Raw genomic sequence first — 21,051 nt, forward strand, 5'->3', positions numbered from 1 at the left:
TCACATTGCAGTTTGCCCAAGATTTAGGTTCCCCCAAGTTGGGTAAACGGTGATTTGGGGAAACTGCATTTGGGCAAATGGAGATCACTCGAGCCACACATCCTCTTCAGCTGAGTTAGATCAGAAAATTCACGATTTCGCTCTTTCCGGAGAGGGAGTCCGAATGCCCGAAAAGAAATAAAATTGAAAGCGAACCTAAAATGGACACTTTTTCGAAGGTCAAATATTATCGGAAAATTTTCGCTTTTTAGAAAAATTTTCGCTTCGCTTCGCTTTCGCTTTCGAAAATTTGATTCGCTTCGCTTCGCTTTCCATTTTTGGCCAAAATCCAGACCCCTGCCTTAATTCCTTTATTTTTTTCTTACCCTTTTTCCGATTTTGGCGAAATTAAACCCTTTCCTTAATTCCTTTTTCAGTTTTCAGAGACCCTTAGTAAGGGCCCTAAATCCTTAGTGATTTTTCCTTATTTCCTTTCCTTACTAAGGATTTGACTCAAACTTTGGGAAAGGATTTCTTCAGTTAACCTACGCACTTGAAAACCAGCTCTTACGAAAAACCTTTTTAAAACCCTTTGTAAGGAAAAAGACTAAGGAAAAATGGCTAAGGAATCATATAAGAATGTCTAATGATAGCTGAGATCGAAGAATGATGGACGATTTTTCGAAATATAGCTCTTGATTTCAGTTATGTTTGCCTTTGTTTTAAGTTATACTGTATTTAACTTAAACAAATGTGTGATGAAGAAATTAAGGTAATTCATACAAATAAAAAGTTTTGTCGAAAAATCCTTTTGTAAATCCTTACTAAGGAAAAAACCCTATCCTTTATCCTTTGTCAGGTTTCAGGAAATTCCTTAATCCTTTCATTAGTCCTTTTTTGATTTTCCGCAAATTAAGAACCCTTACCCCTAGTAACTAAGGAATCCTTAGTAAAGGGTCCGACCCTAACCCAACTTGGGCGCTCTTAATATGGAGAACCACGGTATCAATTCATAATTTGAGTTAAATAGGAGATGGTCGAAGCAACACCTATCGGTAAGGATTCAATCATTGTTTTCAATTTTATGGAAATCTTGACGTGTCACTCTCTTGTCCCTATACTCTCTTTGAATTTTTTAGACTTAATTCTGAAAGTGAATTATTTTTTATGTTACACAACTGGCGTAAAGATGGAAATCTCTGGAATTGAGCAAAATTGACTAAGAACTTTATAAGCTTCCAATAATTGATTGATTACCCAAACAATAGGGGTCAATTAAAAACCCGTTTTTAATTGGTACTGGTAGTGCAAATTTGGTACTGGAATTACCAAAAGCTTTGGTACTGCGAGACCCCGAACCTCATGAATTGTCCCAAAAAAATCGAGGTATCCATTTATAGATACCTGCATTTTAGCTTGTTACAGGAGTTGAGGGTGTCAGCTCTAACTTTTTCTTGACCAATAATATTTTTAAAATATTATTTTCTTTCTCTGTGAGGTCTTAGTGCTAAAGTCGGTTAGAGATCTGATCAGGATCTCGCGCCGCGCTCTTCCCAGCCACTTTTACGTAAACTGCTTCAGTCCACGCACAGTAAAAGTGCGCAATACACGCTTTTCGGAAAATACCTTTCCTCGTGTCTTCATTGAAGTTACAGTAGAGCCTACGACTAGCAGATAGAGAGTGAACGCCTAGGACTCAGAGCAGACGCATTACATAGGACCTTTTATTCTCAAAAAATCATCTTTTTCTCTGCAAAAACGTATTCCTTAAATTTAGCAGGAGGGGGTAAATAATTTTGTGGACAGAACTATTTTGTGGAAACAGAACCATTCTGGGAAAAAAACAGAACTATTCTGTGAAAAAAACAGAACTATTCTGTTGGAAACAGAACTATTCTGCGTCGAGCTTAGCAAATCCACTTTAATTAGGTCGTAGATAGTATACTCTGGAAATCATGTCTGAGATTGAGAAAAGATTAATTTCAGTCGGTCTTTGAACCGTGCGCCTTGAAAGAAACTCTAACAATGATTGTTTGTTAATACAAGATGAACCGAAAAGGCTATGAAGCACGGTACAGACCTATGGCCCTTGTGCGCATCTTCTGTTAGAGAACTCATTGGATTGGCAGGAGCAGTCATTTTCTCTCGCCTGAAGTCATTTTGGGCAGCAAACACTTTTTCCATTTGCAGAAATATAGTTGTTTTCGCAAGAAATTTTTTTGTCACAGAATTATTCTCCCGGAGTGCCCATAAATTCGAAAGTCAAATAGTTATAAATTTATTGGCGAAAAGATTAGGAGAGAGGTTTTTAATTTCATAACTTTAGGGCTAGGGTACCCGTACAGACCCAAAGCAGAGCGACTCTCCTCCGAACATATCAATGCTAGAAAAGCGTGTAATGGGCCATTAGTAATGGCTCATTATAGTCTATAATTTATAGAGCTCGCTCCTAGCTCTTCTGATTATTACGAGCTTTCTTCAAAATTCTCTGGAGGAGGCTTCTCTCCTCCGAAGTTTGAAATGCAAACCTATCTTGTTATTTATCAAGTAAAGTTTAGACCTTACCTATTAAATTGACACGAGGTTTTTCATTGATCAAAATTTTCTGTAAGAAAAATTTGAAAGTACGAAGGTCCTCATTTTCGGTCTTTTAACCCACGTGATTTGCCTCGCGGAAATAGCCCAAAAGACGCCATTATCAGAGTTTGGAACAGGCTCCCCTCGCAAGTTTGCCGACGATGAGCTTAAAATATTCATGTAAGTCGTGCTCCGGAAAACTTGGGGCCCCAAAATTGGGGCTAATAAAAATAAGGGCCCCCGATTTGGGGGTCCCAAAAATAAGGGCCCCGAATTTGGGAGTCCCAAAAATTGTTGGGAAAGAGTGAAGTTGATCAACGACTGACGACGAGGTTTTTGAAGAGCAAGATTAAGACGCATTATTTTGTTTCCGATAAGTCGTTTTACTCGTACCGGTATATAATTGAAACTTGGCAATGGCGAAGTCAAAAGATAGTTATGTGGATGGTGAGGCAACGAGAATTCTCTGTCAGTAGATTCTCATACCAATATTTCATTTAGATTATAGAGATTTTTCTCCCATCTGATGGCCGATGTTCGCGACAAATAAGTTTTATTTTGGGGCCCCCAATATGACGCTTTCAAAAAATGGGTCTCCCAATATTGGATTTAAATTTTACCTGGAGAATTCGATACGTTTTATGCTTTCTTAATTTGTAATCGATCGATTCGAAAAGAATCTTATCTTGCGGATTAAGCGGTCGTCCATAAAAATCGCCAGAAAGACTTCGAAGGCATTCTGGAGGGTGAATGCGGCGACTTTCGAACATCGCTTTTAAGGGTAATCCTATACATCGGCGCGGCGCTGCTCGCTCGATCCGCGCTCCGCCAGAACCTATTTTTCACTCGGCCTAAAATCCGAACGGAGTGAGATTTTCAAAATTTAAAAGATTCGTAATCTATATACCCTCTTCTATTGCTCTAGCAATAATGAAAAAATCGGCAACGAGGAACTATCTGAAAACCGCCGGTTCCTTCAAAAGACATTTCCCGCCACATTTCTCATTCAAATTTCACGAAAATTAGATGGTCTTGTAGAGAATCGTCTGCTCTACAATTCCTCTGATTTAGATTTTCTTTTGTGCTCTCAATAATTCTCTACGATAGTTTGAAGAGAGTGCCATTCTTTTCTGCGCGAGCGCGCCGTGAGAAATAGGAAGCAAAGAGGCGCGACAAAGAATAGCGCTCTTTTCAAATGACCATATAAAATTTTTGAGAGCACAGAATCAAAATCTAAGAAACAGGAATTGTAGAGCAGACGATTCTCTACAAGACCATCTGATTTACGTGAAATTTGAATGAGAAATGTGGCGGGAAATGTCTTTTGAAGGAAACCGGCGGTTTTCAGATGGTTCCTCGTTGCCGATTTTTTCATTTTTGCTAGAGCAATAGAAAAGGGTTTATGGATTACGAATCTTTTTGAATTTTGAAAAAATCTCACTCCGTTCGGATTTTAGGGCCGAGTGAAAAATAGGTTCTGGCGGAGCGCGGATCGAGCGAGCAGCGCCGCGCCGATGTATAGGATTACCCTTAAGATGACTCTGCGAATTTTTTAATATTTTTTCGTAGGTTGAATCCTAATTAAAATGCTTCTGTGCGTATTCAACGTAATGTTCCGCAAGACGATTGTTAGTATGCGAAATACAAATGCAAGGCAAATCCGAGATGAGTTTTCCAATTTTGACCTCACCAGCGGCTGTGCTCAGTTGTATGAGTTCGACTTGCTCTTCAGGAATGCCATATTTTTGAAGAGTGCTTCTAGCATGACGAGCAATTTCTTCGCTGTTATCTTCGTTAGCTTTGATATCCAATGCATCGAAGGCGCTCAAATAATATACAGTTGGTTTCCTATTTTCCGGAGTCCCCTTTTCCGGACAATTTTCAGATTTGAAGGCCTTTGAGTTGAACACTCCAAAATCGACCATGGTCCACTTTTCCGGATTTTTATCAAATTTTATTCACAGGTTACAATTTTTTGGGAAAAAGAGGCAATCGACGGCTAAATTAAATTCTTTTAGGGCCCAAGTTGACCTTGTTGGCGAGATTTCCATCAATTCTGAGAAGCTATAAGTTTTCTCCGTGGTTAATCGACTTTTAGACTGAAAATGTCTGTTTCTCGAAAAAATTTAAGTATATTTGGTGAGACATGCATTTTTATCCGGTGACCCATTTTTCCGGACATTTTTACGAAGACCAGGCGACAAAATTTGTCCGGAAAAAGGAAACCAACTGTACTCTCTAACCGTTCTCGCATAAGAAACCAAAAAATATTATTGGGATTCCCAAATATATATCTGAATTACCAAGGAGAACTCCGTAAGCTGATTCTTGTGCTTCCTTTGTCTTGTCTTCAACGCAAGTTTGAACGCGTGTTTTGGAACTCTGGGCCAGGGACTTCATTCACATAGGCCAGAGACTTTATTCACATAGGCTTTTTTCTAGACTTATTTTTTCTTTATCCTGCTTCAAATTGATGGAGGTATGAGTCAAGATATCTCAATTCTCTGTTTTGCACCAAGTTGGGGAGGGTCTAAAGTGTGTTAAATAAGCTTTTGGTGTCACAACCATAACTAACGATGGAGTAATCAGCTGCTCAAAAATACACTGAAATCATAGGAAAAAATCTTGATGACTTCGGGACCCTTAGTGATGAAATTGCAGATCTAAAGATTGTAAGCATTTTTCAATTTTATTATGTTCTTCACGACCAGTCGGAAATTCCGGATTTACGCCGTCATTGCTCCACCACCAGTGATGTTGAAGGCACTAAAAGCTTATTTAACACACAACAGACCTTTCTCTACATGACACAAAAGAGAGAACTAAAAATGTTGAATAAAAGAAAGTCAAAAGTGATCCACCATTTTGCAGCAATTAAAAAAACCTGTTTTTACTGTTGTGGGGTTCGATAAGTCGATCCACAATCCTCTGGTCACCAGGGGCGTCTCTATGCACTACCATTTACGACCACCTTATAAGCTGTGCTCAAACTGACTCTCGACAAGCTTGACAAGATTCTGAATATTCGGAAATAAATCAAATTATCAAATTAACCAGAGTGTTTAAATTTTTTACCATAAGGGTTCGACTTGTTCGAGCCCTACAAATGGTGACTGAAGCGTCGAGCTGACGGTCCGGTCGAAGAGAGAAAGCCATCCACCACAGCCAACACAACATTTCTTCACTAGAGACATCGAAAACTACAGAACATAACTACAAAACAAGATCACGACCTGCCAAAAAAAAAACACTAACAAAGCACATCACCAAACCGTATCAATCTTAGCCAGAACACGGATGGCGAGCGCCCAGGTTCACAATCGGTTGGTTCACAATTTCGGTCAAAAAAGTGACTCAAATTGACTGAAGGCGCGGTTGTAGAGAAAGTTCATAACCTCAAAAATGAGTTTCTCTATAAAATCAGGCGCGGCGCACATACAGAACCCTGATTTAGTACTTTTAAAAAAAAAATTTGTGAACCGGGTTCACACAGATTGTGAATCTGGGCGCCCTACACCCCAGAACACAAACACCTTCAATACACACCAACGACACCGCAATTGACAAACCTATTCGGACACTATTACAGAGACTTTGAAACTCGGTTTGCCTGTTGTAAGAACATCCTGTTCATCCACAGAAAACATCTCCGTGAACTTCATCGTCCAAAGATCAACGACGCAATTTGAGGTCACCGTCAGCGAACAACCATCAAATTATCAGCGTAATTACTACAATAGTTCCCGCTGAGTTGGGACGCCTCTCGCGCCCGCCAAATTGGGACGGTGGGTGCGATTTACGCCACGCGCCCAGCGCCCTAGCTGCGCCACTCGCCCCGAGTTTGAAAACATCTCCGAGTCGTTTTTTCAGGCGCATTTTTGAAGACATTAATATTGATTTTAATCATTTTCTCTTGGAAATAATATCTATATAATCTGTGCTTTGTTCATGTTGCATTTTAAGATAATTTTTTTATTGATAAAAACAATGAGCGAAGGAAAGACAAGCTTGTCAATTCAATTGCAAATGATTTTTACGCATTCTGTATTATTCTCATGATAACGAGAGATTATTTGATCTTGCTCTTCTGTCCAACTGATTCTTATCTGATAACTAAAGAACTTTGGACCCTTTCTCGGCGGGTGATTTTTTGAGTACGCCCTCTTTTGGCAACTGGTTTCATTGAATATCGGTACTTTTTGAAAATTTTTCTTACAGTAAGTATTCTTGGTGAGTAAAATGGGAGGATCAGGTAGGCCCCCGAAGATTTTAGAAGAGATTATAGGTCAGTACACAGAAGAATTCAAAGAGAAGATGGCGAAGAAGAAATTCCTGAACCTTGATCAAAGAAAGAAGATCATCGACCTGTGGAAAGAGAATAAGGACTTACGAACTAGGCGATTAGCTGCTTCAGCTATGGAGAAATTAAGCATTAATACATCTAAAAACACTATCCATAGAATTATAATTAATCAAGAGAGCTTACTCCAAACAAAGACAACGAAGAGGACGACAAGAAAGAAGAAAGTTTCAGACACCTACAGGCACTTCCGGCAGCAGCTTTTCGACGTGATCGTCGCCGAGGCCCATAGATGTATCATTAGTAATCTTTTAATAACAAAATTTGCTAGAATAGTTCAATCAAGAGATATTTTTAAAGATGATACATTTATACAACAGTTGACGTTTTCGAAATGCTGGGTTCAATGCTACAAAGAAGACTTCAATCTTTCATACCGTCGGATTTGCGGAAAGGAGTTTTTAGTCGACATGGAACAAGTGGAGCGGTGCAGAACAGAGCTCAAGGACATGTTCGAGGATTATGAATTGCGAGACCGCATAAATTTCGACGAGAGTGCGTTTAACCCCTACGCAAATAAAAAAAACGGTCTTTTCCCGGAAGGTTTCGACCCGGCTAAGAAACAGCAGCTGAATGATAAATTTGCCTTTTCTTGCGGAGCATTCATAAGTGCCAGTGGCGATGCATTTCTCCCGATTTTTATTTGCCAAAATAATCCTAGAAATCTTCTTAATGGAGAGACTTCAAGAGTCAAAGATTTAGAGTACACCACCAAAAAAGGTTTCGTGAAAAAGGAAACTGTCCGCTCTTTTGAAATTGAGCTTGAAAATGGCAAAAAAGAGACAGCCCTTCTATTCAAAAATGACCGTGGGTATATGACCTCAAATATCTTTAAATATATACTTAAGTATATCGATAAAAAATTTCGAGAGCAGAATAGAAAGGTCATATTACTGCTCGACAATTGCCCCTCCCACGTTAATTTAGGTCTAAACCTGACAAATGTCAAGCTTTATTTCTTTCCGGCCAACTCAACGTCGGTTTTGCAACCGGCCGGTAAGTAATATGCCAACTGTCGAGAAATTCTCATTCAATGCTCTTGGTGAAACTTATGAAGCTAACATGACATCCCGCTTCAACCTTCAAGTCGGTGGACAAAACTACGATTCAAGAATTGTCAAAAAAGAGCATGGATTCACTGTTGAAATCAATGGAGTCAAAGCCCTTTTTAGGGCTGAAAATCAAAAAATATCACCGATATTTTAGGACTTAAATTTTATTTTAGACATGAATTATTTCAACTTAACAAAGCGTGAGTATAAGTCATGGCTCAACGAGGAGACTTGCTCAATGTTAAAGGAAGGGGCTCCTTATTTCCTTATTGATTTTTTCAATAAAATTGATAGCCCTTAAAAAGTTTGGAAGACCTGGATTGAAGATCGACCCCCCTTGCAGAGCCACATGCATCCGGAAATTCGCCTCTCTTCTCCTCAACTTCAGCCCTCGACACATTCGCACATGTTGGTATATGGCCGGGCTCGCTGACAAGCCAGAAGTCGACTCTCCCGAAGAACGAGCGATCGAGAAAGAACTTGAAGATGCCCATGTTCATCAAGAAGTTCCATTGGAAGGCCACCTCTTTGCTGCTAACCTTGTGGACCCACCAGTTGCGCTTCTTGACGATGATGGGATCGTCGAAATTCGAGTTCAATTCGAAGAAGCCGGCCCTCCTCTTTCGCCTCTGATACACGACTCAATGGATTCAGAATGATTGAAGAAGAAAAGAAGACCTCCTGAGCTTTCTAAAACTGTATTATACTTTTCCTACAACTTAGCTAAAATTTACTGAAAATATATTTATTGAGCTCTTCAAATTTCTATTTTAAATCCCTCAACAATCCTCAACAAGACAAGCGCCAAGCCAGCGCGAAGCTATTTGGGTCCTCGAGAAAAGTGAAAAAGGCGCTCGCGGCGGCTGGCGAGAGTGCCCGCCAAATTGGTACGGGGGGCGCTATTAGGACCGTCCCAATTCAGCGGGAACTATTGTACGTTGGATTCATCCGCTCATATGCACCAATTAACCTTTTGGATAATTGGGATAATTACCACCGTGCATACGCAGCAGCTTCTCGGTGATTAACCGGAGACAACAATCAACGAGATCTGACCAGAGAGGGGAAAAAGATGGATCTCACGATATATGAGAGAGAACACTTGGAATCGGCTCCGACATGGCATTGTCCCTACGACTGCACAGAAGAAGAATACCTCATTTCTGTTCAGAGATTTGTAAGAAAAATCGAGGTTTTAAAAGACACTTACAAACTAAAACCTGATGCAGCCATCTATTTGTCCATGAAGAGAACGAATGGTGATGCCTTCGACATCTGGAACAAATTGAGAGACGATGAGTACACCGCTACCGAGAACATTGATGATTTTACTGATGCGCTTGAATCACTTGTATCGATGGACTACGAAAGCGATTCGTCATCGTCAAGCTCCTCTGAGCATAATGACTCCTCAAGATCCTCGAGCGGCTCTACCTACGAATCGTCTGTCTCAAGCGTCGCGGACTGTGAGAAAGATTCTGACTCGTATGATGTCTACAACCCTGACTCAGAGTAATCGACAGCTCGGTGGCTGGAAAAGCGGATGCAAAGAAGTTCATTGAATGAGGGTGCAAAACTGAATAAATGATCAATGAAAAAAACAGAGGCACAAAAGAGGATGGAGATGTCTGTTGGAAATATAGAACAGTTGATCCAGGAGGGATCCAGAAGTGTAAAAGCCTGGCCAGGTGCGCGAAATGGATCGACGCTGTTGATGCAAGCCGAGACGCTGCACGTCAATAGGAATCAGAGGTGCCTAAAGGATTGGAATGGAAAACAAAACTAACTTCGCAGTGTGAGGTCCCGATTAAAAAATCCCATTATACTGATTATTAGAGATTAAAGGTTATAAATTCACTAGTACTTGATTATTAATTTTATTACGCATTCTTTACAATTATTTCTTTTTACTTGTTATATCTAGCTCATCGTGGTCTGTTTCAAACCAATATCTTTATTTGGTCAGTACTGAAAATGTCACGAATGTCACGAATGTCACGAATGTCACAAAAACAGAGACACGTTTTTTTACGAATTAACTTTGAGGAATATTATGAATTTAATTCTGTTATAAACGGATTTAGTTGTAACAATAGAGATCAAACTTGAAAAACTCATTTACCATAATCTAAAACAATAAAAAATTATTTGAAAGTTATTGAAATTGATCGCAATTTCAGGCCCAAAAGATAGATTTTTGATTGAAATTCCTCAATTTTACTATTTTGATTCATAAGAAATCGAAATCATAGTGACTTAAGCACAAATGATCAATTTTTCATTGAATCTTCAAGTGATAAACGCCCGCTCCGCGGGTGTTGTGGTAGGAAATTCATAGTGATAAATATCAATAACAAAAGAGTCTCTAGAATTTTACTGAAAATGTCACGAAAAAGAAACATGTTTTCGTGGCATTCGTGACATTCGTTACATTTTCAGTACTGTCGCTTTATTTTTATTCGTGTCCTTCATGTTCATGATGCACTTCTTCCGCGCAAAAACGTTCGTTTTCAAATCTTTGAATAGTTGGAAAAACTTTTTCCCGTTCCGATTTTATTTGTCAGTGAGAAATGTGTTCTGGCGAACTTAAGATCGAAAGAGAAAGCGCGCGCCCTAACTCTTTTTCTCACTGGCGTTAATCAATCGCGCTTTGTTATCGCGCTTATTAAATTCATAATCATTCTCAGTCATGATGCAAATCTGACATTCCCTTAAATGAATAAACATGATTATTATGAACCTATGAAAGAATGACCGCTTGTGCCGCCGGAAGAGATGGATCAAAAACTTTTTCAATCCACTATATTTTCTCCCACATATGCCACTTTACCACTAATTGACCGGTATCCCCGGAGGCCCGAGAATTGTGGGGTTCGATAAGTCGATCCACAATCCTCTGGTCACCAGGGGCGTCTCTATGCACTACTATTTACGACCACCTTATAAGCTGTGCTCCAACTGACTCTGGACAAGCTTGACAAGATTCGGAATATTCGGAAATAAACCAAATTATCAAATTAACCAGAGAGTTTATATTTTTAACCATAAGGGCTCGACTTGTTCGAGCCCTACACTGTCGCCATGAACACAATTGAAAAAAACTGCCCCTTTTTGAAAATTGAAAATCTTCCTTGATTTTTCCGATCGAAAAATTTTCCGATCGGACATGCTTTTCCGATCGGAATTGAAAAATCCGATCGGAATCGGTAATCGGATCGGAAATCGGTCGGATCGGTTGAGGTTCGGATCGGATCGCCGAGACCAAGATTTTTCGTCCGATTGGGCAGCCCTGGCCTGTCTATCTTGGACGAACCTGAAATTGTCAACAAGGTCATCAAGACCATTACGGCGAGCATGGCCATCAAGGCCATCAAATCCCAGTTTCAGGTTTTTAGAAGATTTGTAGATTTGGTTGTTGTTGTTTTTATAAGCGCGGTTCTAAAAGTGTTCATGTTCTCAGATTATACAGTACGTGGCGTAAAAAATTTTTTGTTTGTCGATAGAGAATTTCATAAGCTTTCTTACAAGCCCTCAAACGTGTTCCAGATAATTTGCGGCGGGGGTCAAATCAAGATAAAGTTAAAAATGGCACTTTTTTTTACACTTTGGTGCCAATTTATGCCATCTTCTGGTGAAATTAAACTTTTGGTGTAAGCAGATAAAATGTTATTTACAATAACTTAACCCGTTAACAGGCGCATGGCTGTCTCACGGCCACGCAGACTTTGGAGAGCGATAAGATAAGCGAAACTATGTTTTTTATCAAAAATTTTTGTATTTCTTCAAAATTCAATCAATTTTCTGTCTGCTTGTATAAATTTGAAAAAATCGGCATGAAATTCCGCTCAGGAGAAGCGAAATAAAAATTTAAGTCAGCGAAAAAAAGGGAAAGCGTCATACAAGTCGCCCGCCTTTTCCCTTCTTTCCCTTTTTTTTCAATCTCAGCGCCGAAAATAACGTAACTTTGACATCAATTTTGAACCCCTAAACGAATAAGAAAAAGAAAAAAAAAAGATCTAGAAGAAAAAGAAGACGCTTTTGAGTACTCTTGTCTTTTCAGAATTCTATTTTGTAATCCCTTATTCTCAGAGAACACCAAAAGGTGCGTGGACTTCAGACAGCCACGCGCCCGTTAACGCATAAGATCGGATGCCCAGTTAACGGGTTAAATAGATTAAAAGGGTTAAAAGAGGTTTTTTCGGAGCTCAAATTTTCAAGCGCGTGGCCTAATTATACTGCTGAGCTGAATTATTAACTCAAATTGTAAAGTAGGGCTCGCCAAAAAAAAATCGATGTCTTGAAAGTGCCAGCAAGTATGTTTTTCTTACTTCCCATAATCTAAAACCCAAAACTTTCTATATAACCATACCCTGTAACTCAACCAAAAAATTTTAAGAGCGAATTTTCGATAAAAATGGCCTTTTTTCGGGGTCCAATCGCTTTCACGAAAAAAAATAAACAAAGAAAGCCTCTCAAAACTACTTGTATTTGATAGTTACATAAAGCTGAGAGTCTGAGCTTTAATTAGCACTGTTGTTTAGGGTTCTGTCTAAGAATTCTTATTGTAAAAAAGGTCGTTTTTTAGATAAAAATCAAAAATTGACGTACAGTGAAAACCCATTTTAAGGCCACTTTTTGGATGACAGCAAATTTCAAAAGTGGCCTTAAAATGGATATTTATTGCCTTTCGTCGGATGACAACAAATTTTCCCATATTTTTGGGACAAAAATGAATCATAAGGGTTTATAGGGGAAGGCTCGAGTGTTGTGTTTATATACTGTATTGCGCTATGTATAAATTTGTCCTTTCCTATCAATCAATCCTGACAGCTCAGCGCTAGCTGTTCTTGTGCTCATTATTTTCATTTTCGTGAACTCCAAATTCTCGTGCTCGTGAACTCCGAATTTTCGTGTCCGTGAACTCGTAAAATCCGAGTCCACGGAATCAGTCCATGAACACGAAACCAACTATAAAAACGAGTGCACCTTTTTGAACGCATCATTCTACTTTTCTTTTTTCTGGAATAAACATCTCAGATAAAAATCACTTTGTAGTGTATAATCACTACAAATTGGTGACTGAGTATTTAAATTTCCCTACCCCCGAAAGAGATATCCACTAAAAATGTCAAACAGACATATCAGAGACGACAAAACGCAACAACCAAAGAATGATCACGTCGAAAATGATCCTGCAATAAAAGAGCTTGCGAAATTTGTTGATTCCGGAGAAAAAAGCGTCAGTGAAATCAAAATGTTGCTGGCTGCATTTCGAGAAAGCAACAAGGATGATAATATCCCTAAGCTTGAAAACCAGAATCCAGCATCGCCAACTTCTCGAGTTATTCCGACGCGCGCTATGAAAAATGTGACCGTCAAAGTTCAAAATATGACTCGACTCTTCCTATCAGCTCATGGCTCAAAAGTCTCGAAATTTCCGGCAAAGTCTCTGCCCTTTCTGATGAAGAGCTTATCACTGTAGCTCTGACCAGCTTGCTAGCAAATGAAGATGGCAGCCACATTGCGTTATCACTGTCACTCAGTGAATTGAAAGATTGGAACTCCTTCAAAACAAAAATGCTTGACTGCCTTGGAAAAACAAGAGACTACTACAAGTTTCAGTTCGAGAACTACGAAAAAGGACCCAATGCTTTTGGTGTCGCGATGGCTAAACTCTGTTTCTACTTCAAGCAAGGTTATAATGTCGCCGATCTTCGTAAAACTGACGAAGAACTGCTTGTCGAGAGATTCTGTCAGTGTCAAAATGGTAAATGAAAGAACTTCTTTTGCGGGAAAAAGACAAGCTGAGCTAGAGAGATCAATTCGAAAAAAAATATCTGCATAAGAAGCCGTTCTTTTCTTGCTTAAAAATGAATACCGACTATACGCACTGAAACGAAAACGACGCTTGCCTCACCAAATGGCTAATCCTAGCCAGATCAGCGATCAAATCCAAAATTTTGTTCATTAAAAAGAAGGATAACAAAAAACTGGTTTGCAGCGCGACCAGTCAAAAATGCGACCCGTTAACTTCTGACATGCCTTTAAGGGTACTACCTTCGATTTCCCCAACTTTAGCCTTGAATAACCCTTAGCATGGCATGGATAGCGGGTATCATATGGCCTCTAAAAGTTTAACTATCTTAGATCTTTAATCTGTCAGAGGCGTTTTCGAATAGCTCAATGAAAAGTCGGCGAATTTCTAGCTTAAAAATATCATTGTTGCAGAAAAAGACTGAATAAACGGCGAAATAGCTCGAAAAGTAGCTTGATAACTTAGCCTGATTATATTTTTTATGTGTAAATTTAACCTTCATCTTAAAAATGACAGACGGTTTTCTTGATTGAAAAAGGAAAAATACCAAAATTAATTTTTTGAAAATTCTGTCTTTATGATTTTGCTAAAATTGAGCATTTTTCAAAATTTGGCGACGCATTTTTGTCTCTAGAAGCAAAATATCTTAGTTCAATAATTAATCAAGTCACCATAATCCGCATCTTATTCTGAGCTTCAAAAGGAGCCCTTATTTGGAAGAATCGGACACCAAAAAATTTTTCGGAAAAATACTTTCTAGTACAGAAATCAATTAAAACTCTAATTATTATGAAAACGCTTGACGTTATGAATGAAACGTTCGGACCTTTTTTGATCAAAATTTCATGAGGAATTCATTTCCGATGAAAAATTTAACATAACCGGTCATTGGGGTAATCGACGGTAGTACCCTTAAACAAACGGTCTTGCGGACATCCAACTCAGCAGAGCTTCATTCAACCATCGATCACAGTTATCTTCCAATATGAGATGTTATCATAATACAAAAACCTGCCGCAATCCAAACAATGCAAAATCTTCTAGCAGAAGAAATCAGCCGATAACCACAATGCATGAATGATGTCGCCGGAGACAACGTTCAACTACGACGTAAACTTAATGCGAAATCAAGCATTTGCATCTGCGAAAGCGATAAAATTAATAAAAAGGGGGAGAATGGATCTTCACAACATTTGTCGAAAATCCGCATACAGCGTATGTGGTTGCCAATATTTAAAGACCATGGACGTCCGACTTACGCAAAATTCAATGGTAGCTCACAGAGAAGGGACCTCTACATAAACTGATTTATCGTCGTTAAAAACCCCATTGAATATCCGCCGCAAAACCAACAAGACCGCTATCTTTTCTTACGTCGGCTGTTCACGTGGCCACAATCGAACAGAAGACCTTAAGGTCTGATATGTTCATTTCGAGCACGGCTGCGGAAACAACAAAATGCAACCTTGTCAATTGGCACCTATCATTAACCTTAAATTGACAACTTCGAATATTCTCAGCGAGAATAGCGGCATTTGCACTGATATCCTCAGCGAAGGAAATATCAGCTCAACTTAAACATGTCATGCGACAGTATCAACTCAAACTTCAGCGAAGTAAAATGTAAAATCACCTTACAAGAAATCAAAAACAACTCGACAAATCTTCAGCGAAGATTATCACTAATAACTGAAATCGCCTTCAGTTCGTTAGGAGCGGTATATGTGATAGTCTTTCGCGGAAACATCACAGTTTACTGAAAATGCCGTCAATTTCTCCAAAAAGGCGCCGTATGCGAATTTATCTAGAAATGAATTGTGCGTTTTATGAATCTGCGCGTATTCTGTCGAAAATCAAAGAAATATTATCTCCAGCGAAGATAAACAAGCAAAAGTATTTGGAGAATAATTCTTTGTCATGCGACTTAATGATGTATCGTTTCATTATTCAGCGAAGAATCAAAATAAAGCCTTCTCAAACCCAAGAAAAATTCCAAGCACAATATTCGCCTCGCGTTGGAACAGAATTGGGGCGCGTCACGGCTGAGCGCCCCCAGCAATTATCCCGGTCGCGCCCGAGTCCCGACTGGTACTTGTCAAGCAGCGCTAGAATCGTAAAAAATCTTGAAAATGATTTCTTCATTTTTGCCCCCGCTCACTCAAAAAGGATCGTGCAACGCTTTTTACTACCAGCGATCTTCAACATCATCATTCCAGTTGATTTTCTACCCATCGCTTACATAGAGAATTTGTAGAGAACACGCGAAATGATCGAAAACGAGCAAGCAGAAGCAGAATCAATCAAGGCGAAATGCAAATTAAACTACGACGAAATCTTCCAACTTATTGAATAACCTCTCAAAAAAAAAGAATCAAAATCGTCAACCAGTACCTGTGTAAAACTCGCCGATCAACTACGATCAACCATCTTTCCCTGAAAATCTCAGTGAAATTTTTAATTGATGTATCTGTTAGAAATTTCTATTTTCCCTACGCTTCGCTTCAAATAATGAGGGAGGAATATGTAGTGTTTATATACTGTATTGCGCTATGTATAAATTTGTCCTTTCCTATCAATCAATCCTGACAGCTCAGCGCTAGCTGTTCTTGTGCTCATTATTTTCATTTTCGTGAACTCCAAATTCTCGTGCTTGTGAACTCCGAATTTTCGTGTCCGTGAACTCGTAAAATCCGAGTCCACGGAATCAGTCCATAAAGACGAAACCAACTATAAAAACGAGTGCACCTTTTTGAAAGCATCATTCTACTTTTCATTTTTCTGGAATAAACATCTCAGATAAAAATCACTTTGTAGTGTTTAATCATTACACGAGTCTACCGCATGTTTCTATCGCCCGAATCAAGTATGATTCCAAATGTGTTCTTTAAATTTGACTCTTGGTAATTCTCCCTTTCACTCTTTCAAAAATATTTTTCTGACAACATATCAGAGAAATGGATCGAAAATATCCATCGAAATTTTCATGCACTTGAACCCCGAAATCTTCAAGGGATCATGGATCAACACAGGACTACTTCAAGAGGCTTATTTTTGAGAAGAAATCGAGCAGTTTGAAGATCTCGATGTTGCAGAAAATGTTCTGGACAAGAAGAAGAATTAGTTGAGCAGTTTTCTGGTGCTTCAAATTGATGAAACACGTCCTCGGACTCCGATAGAGATTGAAGAAGTGCCTCAAGTTCAAGTGACAGACAATGCCGACACTGAAAAGCCACCGACTTCAAAATGGCCGAAGACACAGTCGAAGAAAGCTAGCTTTTACAAGCGAAACTGTAATTTTCGGATTTTGAAAAAAAAAAATCAAAAAAATTGGCCTTATAGACTATAAGTTATAGGGGATTTTTTTAGGATGACAGATTTTGGAGACTTTCCAAAAAAGTGGCCTTAAAAGGGTGGGCCTTAAAATGGGTTTTCACTGTATCTTTTTATCAATCATTCGATATTTTTCAGTAGTTTACTTCTATTCTCCCCAGATCTGAGACGAAACTATTATAGAATAGAGCGTTGCGCTTCTTTTAAGTACTTTGCCGGGTCGGAAACTTGGGGGTCGGAAACTTGGGGAACTCGAGATATCCAAGGTTTTCTGGTTAAAATTAGGCCAAAAAACTGTGAGTTTGAGGAATTTTTAGTAGGATTTTATTGGGATTCTTTGGCAAAATCTTGATCCTACCTTCGTAAATAGCTTATTCAAAAAGGCATAAAAAGTTATGCTCGAAAATTCAAAAAATATTGAAATTTCCGGAGAAATGACGTCATGGCACGTGATCAAAGTCCCAAAAATATAGCTCTAGAATTTTTTCCGCAAGACCTACGCCAGACAGAGACATATCATTCGAATCAAGAACGAACGAGGATTATTTTAAAGTGCAATTCGTAGGGGAGAATTGACATCGATTTTTTTTGGCAAGCCCTATTGTAAAGGACACTGCTTAGACAACAGATCATTTTTTGTACTTTTGAAGCAAAAATCGACAATCAGAAAGCAGCTCCGCGCCTGCCTTAAAGGAAAATTCATAAAAAACTTTCTAGAATTGATGGCCTTGTTGATAATTTCAGGTTTTCCCTCTTTTTTGCTAAAATGGATGCCGAATAATAAGTGATTTTCCTTATTATTAAACCCTTTCGGAAATTGAAAAGCGGAATGATGATTCCGAATTGTCAAAGACATCTTGAAACGAATCCACCATAAAGCTAAAATGACCGATGGAGTTCTTCTGTTCGCAGATGTGTCAGGCTTTACAGCTCTTACAGAAAGTAAAAGTTTAAAAAATACACAGTTTTTTATTGAATTTTCGGATATCAAATTTATGGACATTTTTGCAATTTTAAAGGGTTTTCTTGGGACACTTCTCAAAAGTGCCTGTATCAAATTTTTGGACATTTTCTGCGCCAAAATTTTAATATTCTGTTTTTTTTTTGCGAAATATGACGTTTATTCTTATCATAAACGTGATTTTTTCTTTGAGAAAGATAAGATTGAAGGTTGATCTCGTAACCAAAATCCGTAGTCCAAAAACTCAAAAATCGAAAAATGAAATCATTGACTTTTATCAATTGTGCTCGACCCCCCCTTCGGCCTCAATATTTGAAATTATTTTTCAGGAGATAGACTTTATTTCTCAGAAGAGTTCAATCTTGCAATAGTTTGAAATTGCGCGCGCCTTTTTGTGATTGGTCAACCGTTTTTGACGAGATTTTTCATACTGGGTCGGGGAAGATTTTTTTGAGAAAGCTAAGGAAATCGAGAAGAATGAATAAAGAAGACTTGAATTTATTTTTAACTGATTTTTTCTTAATGTTTTGTGCTTTGAAACTGTAAATTATTATTTTTTTTTAAATCTTAGTTAATCTCAGTACGGTGATCTTCTACGGTCAACCAAAAAATTTAAGCTTTTGAATTTTGGAAGAACGAAAGAAAGACTTGAGCTCGTGATGCGAAACATTCGAGACGTCCTGCGCATCCGGGGCTTTTGGGTTCGCGACTTCGATGACCCATCGATTAGCGAAGACTTGAGCAATCATATTCGAGATGGAGAGTTCAGGTAAACGGACGTACTTAGAGAACAATCAAACGAGAAGATTTAGTGTTGAGTGCATCAATGGTTGTACTGTTCTTCGTGAGATACCCAAACCGGTCACTAGTGTGTTGCTGATAACAAACGCCAAAAACTACCACGAATTAGCCCTGCTGATTCTTCAAGAGTACACTAAAGTTCAGTCGAACTCGGGCAAGTGATGATTGAATTCAGACAATGGAGGGACTTATTGTATTTTTTACAAAAAAGGAATCAATAAACGATTCTTGGGCGCTGACAGCGATGTGTTGGACAGACAGCTTTACAAAATCTACTTCAAAAACGTCTTCTTTTCATATGCAAAGGTAGGGAGAAAGATTTGCCTAACCGAGATAAAGGTCTTTCATAGGAAAAAAGGCTCAACGAGAAATTTTTATATTCTGTTTTTTTTTGCCAGACATGATGTTTTTTCTTATCAAAAATGATATTTTTCTTTGAGAAATATAAGAAGGTTGATCTCGTACCTCTAGAACATTTTTTGTCCTAAGAAGAAGGAAGAAACAGAGAATGATGGAGAATTTTTGGACATTTTTGCGAAAATCGTGGGACAAAAATGTCCATAAATTCCATAATTAACTGTACTGTTGCGATTTCACTCGCGGGGCGGTTGGTTAAAAAGTGAGGCGCACTTTCACTTAGGCCTGCGGTGTGGTTAAATTCTTAAAAAACGTAACGTTCTCGTAGCAGAAGAAAAATCGACCTGAGGCTTGGGCTCAGTACGATGTTACCTTGAGAAGCGAAAAAGCGCGTCTGAGGAAAGAGCGAGATAACAAACGAGGTATGAGCGCGTAACAGAAAATGACAAAATGGGCGCCAAGATGCACAATTCAACGGGGGCGCTCGGTTAGATTACCAAAAATTTTTAGTATTTTAATACCAAAAATTAGTATTTGAATACCATATTTTTCTACTGGAAACAATTTTTGTCCTTGAAAAACAGGTAAATCACTCGCATTTTTCGGCGGGCGAAACGAGTATTCTTTGGCGAGTTTGGTATTTGAATACACATAAATTCTGATTCTGTTCCCGAACTTATGAAAATTGAAAAATTAAAAGAACCTGAAATAATTGGCAACGCGTTCAGCGACGAAATATCAACTATAAAATCAAAACTAAGATCGAACTTGTATCTAAACAATTGTGAAATTGAGATACCAAAAGTCGATTTTCATGTTGTTGACAGACCAATGCAACACACTGCTATTATAGGCAGGGTGGGGAAAGGTCTACGGCACGGCACGGCACGGCACTGGGGTTAGGGTTAGGCGCTGCCCCGTTCCTTGATTTTTTAATTTAAGGGGCTTGACGGCCCTTCGGGCCGTTTCAGCCCTGTTCCTTGATTTTTAATTTAATTTCTAATTTAGCCAGGTTTTAATTCAAATTATGGTTTTTATTCAGATTTCAAACAAAAAATAATTCAAAATTTTTCGAAAATAATTTTTCGGGAGATTTCTCGGCCGATACCTACGTTGCAGGCGAATTTATTAAGGACCCCCCCCCCGTCAACAATTTTCCTCAAAAAATCGAAAATTTCAAAAAAGCCATATTTTGGCTTCTTAGTTATCCTGGAAGTTCAATTTATCATAAAAACTTGTTCGGAGCACTTTTTGACCAAGAAAAATCTGAAATTTTTAAATTTATAAATCTATAATTTATAGGCATGGATAAATAAAAAAACTTGAAAATTGATCTTTGAGATGATTAAGTTAAATTCTTGAATAAAATTTTTCACAAACAAAACACACTAGGGGTTTCTTTATTTATTCATTTATTTCTAAGACAAAAAAATCGGAAATAAAAATGATTGCGAATTGATGATTGAAATTTATTTTTGGGACGCGTTTCGGTCTCAGTGGACCTTCGTCAGCCCTAAGTACAGATTTTAAATGAAAGTTCAAAAACAGTGGAAAACAGTGAGAATAGAACAATGTTTGCATCCAACCTGGAAGCGCCCGGTACCAATTGAGCAAAAAAGTGGAGTGGTGTACCATTTCCAATGCCCATGTGGGAAAACGGATTACCAGGGGGAGACAAAGAGACAGCTTGGAACTAGAATTCGTGAACATTTTGAGCCACGTTATCGTAGTCCTATGTTTTTCCACTCTTTGAAGTGTCCAAAATTCAGAGAGGAATATGATAAATATCTTAGTGAGCCAGACACTCCAAAATACAAGC

The 21,051-nt window shown here is 38.5% G+C and overlaps 1 protein-coding gene across 1 annotated transcript in view; it reads left to right on the plus strand.

Annotated features, from left to right (window-relative positions):
* Window positions 1-21,051, plus strand: part of LOC145710759 (adenylate cyclase type 10-like) — a 95,616-nt gene that overhangs the window by 58,523 nt on the left and 16,042 nt on the right. The window contains exons 4-5 of the mRNA XM_081788481.1: window positions 1,010-1,034; window positions 17,993-18,054. Of these exons, the coding sequence (XP_081644607.1) occupies window positions 1,010-1,034; window positions 17,993-18,054 (87 nt within the window). The remainder of the gene's footprint in view (window positions 1-1,009; window positions 1,035-17,992; window positions 18,055-21,051) is intronic.

Source organism: Oikopleura dioica, chromosome YSR (assembly GCF_907165135.1).
Source record: "Oikopleura dioica chromosome YSR, OKI2018_I68_1.0, whole genome shotgun sequence".
In the NCBI taxonomy this organism is placed as follows: domain Eukaryota; kingdom Metazoa; phylum Chordata; class Appendicularia; order Copelata; family Oikopleuridae; genus Oikopleura; species Oikopleura dioica.